Source organism: Montipora capricornis, chromosome 11 (assembly GCF_036669925.1).
Source record: "Montipora capricornis isolate CH-2021 chromosome 11, ASM3666992v2, whole genome shotgun sequence".
NCBI lineage: Eukaryota > Metazoa > Cnidaria > Anthozoa > Scleractinia > Acroporidae > Montipora > Montipora capricornis.
This window is the reverse complement of record NC_090893.1, coordinates 7,841,716-7,851,696: the sequence shown is the minus strand read 5'-3', so window position 1 is coordinate 7,851,696 and position 9,981 is coordinate 7,841,716. Positions and strand designations below refer to the sequence as shown.

The 9,981-nt window shown below is 38.3% G+C and overlaps 1 protein-coding gene across 2 annotated transcripts; it reads left to right on the top strand.

Annotated features, from left to right (window-relative positions):
- The first annotated feature begins 719 nt into the window (after positions 1-719).
- LOC138024454 (thioredoxin-like) lies at positions 720-9,619 on the top strand. Of its 2 annotated transcripts, XM_068871660.1 has the most exons (6): positions 720-897; positions 1,887-2,021; positions 3,026-3,130; positions 3,961-4,020; positions 5,117-5,179; positions 7,452-9,619. In XM_068871660.1, the coding sequence occupies exons 1-6, from the start codon at positions 871-873 to the stop codon at positions 7,572-7,574; spliced, it is 513 nt and encodes a 170-aa protein (XP_068727761.1). In that variant the 5' UTR covers positions 720-870; the 3' UTR covers positions 7,575-9,619. The 2 variants fall into 2 exon arrangements, with proteins under 2 accessions (XP_068727761.1, XP_068727762.1); XM_068871661.1 differs by lacking the exon at positions 1,887-2,021 and having other exon boundaries at positions 726-897.
- The last annotated feature ends 362 nt before the right edge of the window (positions 9,620-9,981 follow it).

The following is a 9,981-nucleotide window of genomic DNA, read 5'->3' as shown; positions in this document are numbered from 1 at the left end:
AGTACCTCTCTCTTAACTAGAACTTCCTAATACCTTTATTTTGATTGCAATTTTATTTGTTTATTTCCATTATTTTTTAATTGGTATTTTTACAGTTTTTTTTAGTCAGAATTACTCCAAGATTGTTTCTGAAAATCTCCCGGGAAGGATTGTCGTTGTATCGCCAGTTGGTCAAATGAGATATGAACTGGGGTGCTAATATGACTCGTGATTTTTCATTTGTGTAAATCGTGGTGTCCTGTGTGGGCTCGAGAGCTGAGTTATGAAGGTTAGGTTTATTTCCCACCTCTTTTGATTTAAAGCTGTCTAAATATGGTAATATTCAAAATACTAAACAGTTTCCTCTCCACACACTTCTCCCGGTTCGTCCTATTTTTAAGATTCTTGGATAAACTCCCTCTCCTCCCTCCCGGTTCTACTTCCTTCTTTACCAAGTTGGGCCTGCTTGAACGTCAGTGAATCATCGAAGTGTAAAGGGACGCATGATTTGATGTGAGTGGTTTAAGTGGGCTGTTACCAAATTTCTTTCAAATTTCCATCTTAAATAACTTGAGAAAGGGTTGAAATCGATTTGTCACCCAGTAAAAGACTTGATTTTCACCATCATTCGTATCACTTTAGCTATCTAAATAAAAATAAATATTGTGTTGACTGGAGGAAGTCAAGTGCGTCATCAAAGAGCTAAGAAGAACGAAAATGATGTTTTGTATTGCGTCGGTTTATTTATACTCTTGAGAAACAAAACACAAAGATCATTCTACTGAGAAATTATTCGCACGTATGAACTTCGCGGGTTATGAAACGACATACTACTCTACAAACAACTCAAAACATTCAGGGATTTCGATTATAGCCTTATTCCCTTAAACTATGGCAAAGAGGGAGATTCAGAGCCCGGTAGGTAACTACAAGATACACAAAACAATTCATGCTTAAAGTAAACTTCATAACCACAGTTGACTTAAATAAGGCATAAACATTCTACGTGGAGTTTCAGCTACTCGACGTCTGCTTCAAGTGAAGGGATTTGTGAAGCATAATTATCCTGAACTGTTTCGTTTTGTTGACTCAATTACATTGCTGATTTATTGGACTCGACTGATGTTGAAGCATTTGACTCGAATTGAGACACTGACATGCATGAAGACAATATTTACTTCAACTAATTTGCAAAAGGCTCGCCAGTTAACATTCTCAACAATCGACCGATGTTGGGATTTCGCTTGTTCAACAAGTAACTTTGACTATAAGTTCTCACTGTAACAAACTTATCATGTCAAAATTCACAGTTGTAAACGCAATGTTTTCTGTTCCACACTTATTTTCATGTTTATTTTTATGCTTCATTGATTCTTTTTTTCCTGTTTCGCTTTCTTTTAAGTTTCTCTTAAATAAGAACCATTTTACTCGAAAAAAACCAAGATTAGTCAACAGGATAAGTTCAAAATCGTGTTAAACTTAGAGTTCTAATATTAGCCTTCCAACCGCATGTATTTATTTGAAAAGGAAATTTAGCTTGTGCGACCGGGGAATAATTAAGAACCGGATTACTGAATCGAGTATTAGGTCAGTATTTTATACAGACAATCAAAACTGTTTTCGGCGGGATTTAGAGACACTGATCAATATAACCCAGGTTTTCGTGCCGTTTTTTCTTTTTTTTTTCAGAGGTAAGCTATGAATGGCGTGCGAGTAATTCATTTCATGATCTGGCTTAATCAGTGAACATTGTTAAGACAACGAAAAAGAAGAAAGCCGGAAAACTAAATGCTCTGGTGTAGTGTGCTCTATATAGACTGCATCTAATGCGAAACGTTGGTTTCCTTGTCTTAAGCAGGTCAAGCGTTATTTTTATTTACTTGTATTTTTTTATTTGCTCAATTAAGGAGGGTGCCTACTATTGTTATTGCGCATACGTTCTGCGCATTTCTAGATACTCGGATTTCCTGTGGGTGGTGCTTATTTATACAGGGATATCTTTGTGCGGTTCAAAACTATGCGGATCCAAAGAAAAATTGGAGGTAACCATGCATTTTTCAGAGGTAATTAAGGGCGTTCGCGCCCAAAATGTTCCCACGTACAGATTTTTTTTAAACTTGCCACGCGGAAAGGTAATGATCTACCTTTGCCAAAAAGGCAAAAAAAATGGGGGGTCACTGTGCTCGTTTTCGAGATCATGAGGTGCACTTTTAGAGGATTGCGTTACTTTTAAGACGATCTTAGCTTACAACTGTCAGCAATAAAAAAAGCTACACTAGCGAAATTTAGCTCAGGTGAACGTACTCAATTCAACATCACTAATATAACTAACTTAACCTTTGCAGCTGATGTCTTTTTCTGAGGTGAAATAGACCTTGAAAAACGATACATGTTAGTCTAAGAAAGAACGTCTGTCGCCCGAGAGCATAAAAGGCGAAATATTTGTAACTTCTCACGCACAGACTTTTTTGTTTTTTGTTAAAATGGACAAAATCAGAAAAGGAAGTGATCCACGGAAAGGAAAATAGGGGTCACCGAGCATTCAAGAGATTAAAATCGCTGCGAAGTTCTCAAAGCGATGGTATATTCGCACTGGCACGTCATTGCGCGACATTTCCGAGAAGACCTGGTTCCACAGCTATCCCATGATGAGACACGCTTTCATGTTCCATTCAAGTTTATTATTATTATTATCAAAACGTTTGCGCCTTTAGCATCGTGTTTACCTTCGTGGTCTGCGATGCATGACGTGTACGTGACATGCGCGAAAAAATGCGCAGTAGCAATGGGCGCGAACGGCCTTAAGCTTCAATTTGGAAAAAAACCGCCCTACATTGCTTTGTATATTAAAGCTTTCTAAAAAATTGTTGAATATCTTTCAAAAATGCGTGGTTACCTCCAATTTTGTTTTTGAATTTCAATAACACTTGTTTAAGATCTCCTTTCCTGCATATTCATAGACCACGCAAAACTACTTTTGAATTAGTAAGCACCGTCTTTAAATCACTAACGTAGCAATGACCTAGACTTTTGTCTAAATCTACAGAAAGCCCTCAATGACCTTCTTGAAAGCAGTGGTGATAACTTAGTTGTGATTATCTTCTACGCTGATTGGTGCGGACCTTGCAGATCAGTAGCACCCAAGCTTGAGGTAAACATCGTTTGTGTTAACTTGAATCTATAGGCTTCTTTTCCTAGTCTTAATTAAGTGTCAGTTTTACAAATGTACTTTTTTTCTGTTTTCTATACTCAGAGGTTGCAACATGCACGCCTATGCCAGTTTAGATTCACAGACCCAATCCATTCTGGTTGTGACGAATGAGCACATATTTTCCCGCTCTTGCGTGAATTTGCATAGAGCTCTAATTGGTTCATTTGATTCTCTGTGATTGGCCAATTCTCTGAAACCTTACGTTGGTTCGGTTTAACACCACCATATTCAACCTTTATTTTAAAATGTCTAGTTCTGCAAATGGGTGCTGTCACGCAAGACGTCTAACTAAATAATATGAAATAGGTTAAGAATAATGATAGCCTTCATATAATTTCCTACAAAATATAAAATGAGTGAAAATATTTATCATAGTATTAATTCTTATACAATATTAAAAAATCATTATTACTAAAATGCTCAAATAACACTTTTAAAATTGGTCTGCGGACTTCATATTAACAATTTCGCTTGGCAACGCATCCTTAACAGTTCTACAAAAACAACTATTTTTATAAGTCTCAGTATTGCCAGTAGTTCAAAAAATTTGTTCTCATTCAGGACAGTTCTTTAAGTCTTTGCCCTTCACAACATAGTCTGGAAAAGCCAGACCGCCGTCACCATGGATTGCTTTGTGGAATAAACTTTTATTCAATTTACGAAAAGCCAAAGTCACGAAACAAAAAAAAAATTACATGGTACTCAACAACGCCGGTAATTATTTAAAAACCTATGGCACATTCCTCTTTCTCTTTTCCTCAACTGACTAGAAAATGGCAAGGGAGTTTCCAGATGTAGTTTTCGCCAAAGTTAACATCGAACATGCTGAGGTACGTATGGATTCCTCCAGTAGATCGATTTTAAACAGAATGTATTAAGTAGTCGTACAAAAGCAGAAGCCTTGAAATATGCTACCTTGTATGCCTTGTCTTGGCCAGTTTAGCAAGCCAAACTTTTCAGAAGTTGGCTTGACTTCCCGCGCGATTCAACAGCCTATCTTACTTATGCTTAGTTCCTAGACAGTTTTCTGGAGTAGTTCCAGTTGCTTCTGGAGGGTACCGACTAGTTTGAATTGAAGTTATAACTTTGTTCGTTTGCCTGGACTACCCAGGAATCATAAAAGAACTTGTTGCTACTTATATAGTACCGGTTCAGATCGCCAGCACGAGAGACCATATCTCAGCAACCTCGTTTTTTTCGTTCTGTACTGCAAGGTAAGCCTAACATATCTTGCATGACATAAATAAATTGAAAAAGAAACTCTGGCCGTGAATCACAGTACGGTCAAAAAACTGCTTTAGTAATCGGCATAGTGTTTCTAGTTTTCGGCAATTTAACCCTATCGTATAGAATCTTTCACGGAGACGACACCACAAGGAAACTTAAACACCACACGATTTTATCCAGTGTTAGAAAGGGAGAATTCCGCATTGAAAAAAAATCGACTTTGACTGTAAAATTGATTTGCCTAAATCTACACACCTATGATGACAATATACAAAAGAGGATGAGGTAAGAGTGCGAACCCTTTTAGTTTCGCAAAGCTATTTTAAGTTCTCGTTCACACGGCACCCATGTTTAGTCCCGAGGGATTGAAAACTTTTTGCGCACTGAAACTCGTTCCCAAACATTTCAACTCGAGGCTCCGGGTACGTAATCTACTGTCTATGGCCAATGCGGCCGCCGCGCGAATAATGCCCATGCCGGGCATATTTAACATTTCATCACGTCAATACAACTCCAATCAGGCGCCTATAGCTCTCCAAAAATAGTTGCGTAGCTACAATTAGATTTTAAGAAACAATCATTTAAGAGGCACCGTTCTCTTACCTCATCCTCTATTGCAATGTATAACTGTCTCAGTTATAGACATACAAGCTTAATATTAATGCTGTAAACACAAAGGTATAACTTTTTTCTCCATAGGAGGTCGCTACTCTGTTCGCCATCGTCTCTATTCCACACTTCAAGCTTTTTAAAAACAAAAAGGTAAATAGACATAGTTTTGGTCATTTGTGAAAACCACCAAACGGGATTTTCCAATTTAAACATTCCCGGGGTGGGTTGGCTAGAGCGGTTGCTAACCATTTGAACTGCACCATTTCAAGACATAGTTAAAGAAACTCCCCAACTATTAATCAAGGATAACAGAACTCAGAATCTATGAAAGCATGATTTAAAATATTTTCCGGGGCCGGGAAAAATGGTGTAACTAAATATTTCGGTATCATATGTCGACTATCATTACACTCGTTTGCAAAATACTCGCGGAGTTGACAAAATACGGTCGAAATACCGTAAATTATAGATGAGATACGGTAAGATACGAACCATTTTTACGTAATCTTCGCGTCTTAGACATGAACGCGTAAAAGATGCAGGTCGCGTCTTATTAAAGATCTATCTTCTATGAGACGCTTCTTATTTTCTTCCTTGAAAATTTCCATATTAACCGTGTTCTAAATAAAGCTTCACGTCTCGTCTACAATGATTGTTTTACAAGCGATATTGCACGACGTTTCGAAGTCATCTTGACTTTATTATCAAGTGATAAATGTAATGGTCGTTTCAAGTTTAACTTAAGTGGTTGCTCATAACGTCAGCCTAAGAATTATTGCGCGCGGTTAAGGGGTTTGTAACCCCGAGCTTTCAAACAGCTCTCCGTTTTGAAGAAATATCAGGGAAAGCTTGGTTGTCTAATCCGCGAAATGTTTTTCATCCGTGAGAGGAAGCCAAAGTTGAACACACAATCAGACTCACTTCGCGCGAAAGTACTTGTTTAGAACATTTAATCGCGCGCACACTAATTCGTTGGGTGACGTTATAAACAAACACTTAATTTAAACTTAAACTTGAAACGACCATTATATATTTATCATTTGAAAATGAAGTGTAGATGACTTCCAAACTTCGTGTAATATCGCGCATTTTCGTACTCAAATGTATTTCCAAATGATCGTTATTCACTGATTCTACGATCCATTCGCGTCTTAGGTAAGACGTATATTATTTTCTCCAGCGCAAATGGCCCTATTCCATCTAAATGACAGTAACGTTATTATATTAACAAATGGGTCTTGACTGAGAATTACGTGCACTGTCATGTTAGTCTCGTACTCTGTCAAATAGAAGTGACCATATATGGAAATGGTGCGACTAAGTGGAGTATGAGTTTTCATTTCTGCGCACGCGTTAGTAAATTTTACGGCGAATTTCTCAAGTGCGCATGCTCGAAACTCAAAACTCGTGCTTGCAGTCGTATTCCAAACTTAAGGTTGCTAACCTTAGTTATAGTTGCCAAGGTAACTACATAGGATTAAAAGGTGCCCGACTTATCAATGGCTACGTTATATCTTGTTGAAATCATCCCGCGCAAGGTTATCAAACGCGGCCCTATGCCCCAATGGGGGCCATAAGGATTGATGATGACGGAGGTAATCAAACATTTAAAAATGGTGATATTTATGAAGAAACGAATAGGAAAAGATACAAAAAGCTCTGATAATCTCCTAGCACTTTTACTAAGCTACACAGGTAGAACACTTGCTATGATGCTAACTTAGCCATTTAGAGATATGCTACAACGCAATATAAGTTTTAAAACAAGCTCTGTCTATTGACTGTGTTGGCAGAAGTGAGTATCAACGCTAAGACTAAATTATGCAAGGCTTGTGATTTACTCGCAAGGTTCTTACGTGAGTCAGACTTGAGCCTGCGAGCAAGCTGACTTGTTTGGGATATCAAGTGAGGATAAGCCGCCTTCGCGCGAGAAGAATGCAGTTTTCCTCACCCCATTCTTCACGCCGGCTTCAGTTGCCGGTTCGCGCTGAGGGCTCCGCCACTAAAATAAGAAGCTTAAGCACGCGCGTATTTGAGACGCGGACGGCAACTGGAAGAGAACATTTCACGTGACAGGACAGTGGTGTCTCCCAGATTTTTATACTAATCAACTCTAATGGAGAAAAGATACTTAGCAATGTAAATGTGGTTGTGTCGAGACAAGTTAAACGGGAAAACAGCCCACTTCCGGTTGCCGTCCGCGTCTCAAAAACGCGCGTGCTTAAGCTCCCTACCCTGGATACCCCAAACAGGTCACCTTCCTCGCTGGTCAGTCAGACTTCCCGAGAAAGGTAATTTTTAAAACAGCTCAATCCTTCATCATATCATGACACATGTAGAAGTTGTATGCCCTTGTTATGGGTTCCTAACGTCAGTCAAGCTCTCCATTAACTGAATTTCCTTTAAAACATTGTAATTTCAGGAAGTGAGTGACATTAGAGGATCAAATGAGGCAAGCCTAAAAGAACTAATAGTCGCATGGAAGGACGTCAATGTACGAACCGAGAAACCAACGCTTCGACGTCAAACGCAACTGAAAGACTAAAGCTGGGACTATTTATTTACATCTTAAAGTACACCTAAACTCAAATATTTTTCGTTTCTAATTTCAATCTCTGCAATATTTTGCCATTTGTACCTCAGAATTTTGCTTTTTATGTGCCACGCAAGTTACGCAAAGTTAGCAAAACTGGCAATCATTCGGACCCACGACCGAGCTGTCAGAAGCATGGGTCTATTCTTGATTTTTGTGACGTAAGATCAAGAATAGGCCCATGCCTCTCACAGCACGATCGTGCGTCTAAATGACTGCAAGTTTTACTTACTAACCTTACATAAAAGGAGAGGGACTTTATTTAAGTGCTTAGACGTTCTAGCGCTGTAGCACTAATTGGGGACACTGTAAATTGAAATTAACAATTAACACAAATCAAGTCAAATGTTGGTTTTTGAGGAGAGGGGAAACCAGAGTGCCCGGAGAAAACCTCTCGGTGCAGAGTAGAGAACCAACAAACTCAACCCACATATGACGCCGAGTCTGGGAATCGAACCTGGGCCACATTGGTGGGAGATTAATGCTCTCACCACTGCGCCATCCCTGCACACACGAAAAGCAAAATTTTGAGGTGAAAATTGTAATATGTTTGCTTTAAGTGAAAAGAATTATCTTGGCAACAAAACGTTTTTGCCTTAAGGTGCACTTTAAACTAAAGAGAAACGAGAACTCTTTTACTTGAAAAAAAAAAAAACACTACTTTGCGATGTGAAGTATGTGTGGGTGGGGGTGGGGGTTGGGAGGTGTGTGTGTGTGTGTGGGAGGGGGCAGGGGGAGGGGGAGGGCCAAATTATGAGCGTACAACTATCATAATACTAGGTCAATGTGTTTTGCTCTTTGAGAGACAAATATTTTTAAAACGATTTTATGCATTTTTCTTTTAACGAAGAAGTTTGATGACTGTATAAAAATAGATTTCAAAATAAAAAGTAAGAATAAGATTCCATTTACGAACGTCGTGGCAAGTAGTTAAGAAATATAATTTGAAACAGAATTTAATTTTCAAGACATCTGCGTCACTAAAACAATGTAAAAATTAGTCTCTGTCGTGATTATTCAGACATATTACAGCTATTGCTTAACAAATGAAAAGCCCCATTAAATTCCCAATCATTTTTATTTTAATCTTCGTCTGGTATATAAAACTGTGCCAAGACAAGAGGGTGAGAGCAACGGAGAAAAGAATCATCTTTTTAAGTTCTAGGGACATTTTTTTAACGCGCGGTGTAAATTTGAGCAGTGTTAATATACGCAACATTCCAAAGGCAGACTAAAGCGAACTCACAATCCTGGACAAAAATCGTTGAGACGTTTCTCAAGTTTCGTCTTTTTGGACAATAATTACGACAAAGGCCGAACAATATTCCCACCCCTCCCCCCTCCCCAAAGACAACGTTGTGTATAAGGGTCTTACCTCTTGTTGAACACTATATTTCATTGGCTTTATAGTGTCGAACTTCCTATTGTTTTCTGTGCTAAATCCATTGTTATCTTTATTCGTTCTATTGTCCTTTTGGCCAATCCTGAAGCCCATTCAATGAGGTACCGCACGACCCGAAATAACGGAGCTCCTATCCTTCAACATTGTTAGGGATGAGAGGGGCATCTACAACATCAAGATTTACTTCATGGAAGTAATTGGTTTAGATATGGAGAAGAAAGTGTCTCAACGATTTTGATCAGGATTGCAGCTTTCTTATTGCGTCACGTTCAATTAAGTAATAAATATCAAATAGCTAAAGATATAGCGCATTGGATGTACAAAAAAAAAACATTAGGACCAGTTTTTATAGTCACGGTTGATTAAAAAACGAATGAAGTAGATTAGAGAAGTTTAGTTTCAAAACCAAAGCAAGCAGTTCCTTCTCACTTTTAAAAAAACAACATTGTTAATCTACTTTAAATCAGTCCTGAAACTCGCGCAGTGTGAATTTTCTTTGGGATAAAAAAAGTAATAAGAAATGGCATATTTAAGATTATCGGACCACCGCATAGAAGTTAGGAAAAACAAGTTATGAATAAAAATCTTAAGTGTGTTTGCAGGACAGTTACTCGTGGCAACAGGGAATAAGTAACACAATAACACATTGTAAGGAGCTACAACTTTTTTTGCCCAGAAAATCAAAACCATCAGAATGACAATCTTGGCGTAGGATTTCCTTTGGGGAACTTATGACATCTTCCAAGGCGCTCGTCGGTTGTCATGGCAACATAGTATTTACCACAACATTTGAAACACAATTTTGCAAAAAGGTCAGCTCAGATAAATTTAGAATCAGGTCAAGGTAACTGGAACTTTTTCAAAGCGATCAAATACAAATGGTAAGTAAATAGATAAAAGGATTGGCTAGAAGTGACTGCATCGTGAAACGATATAAAAACCGAGAGCCTTCTTTAG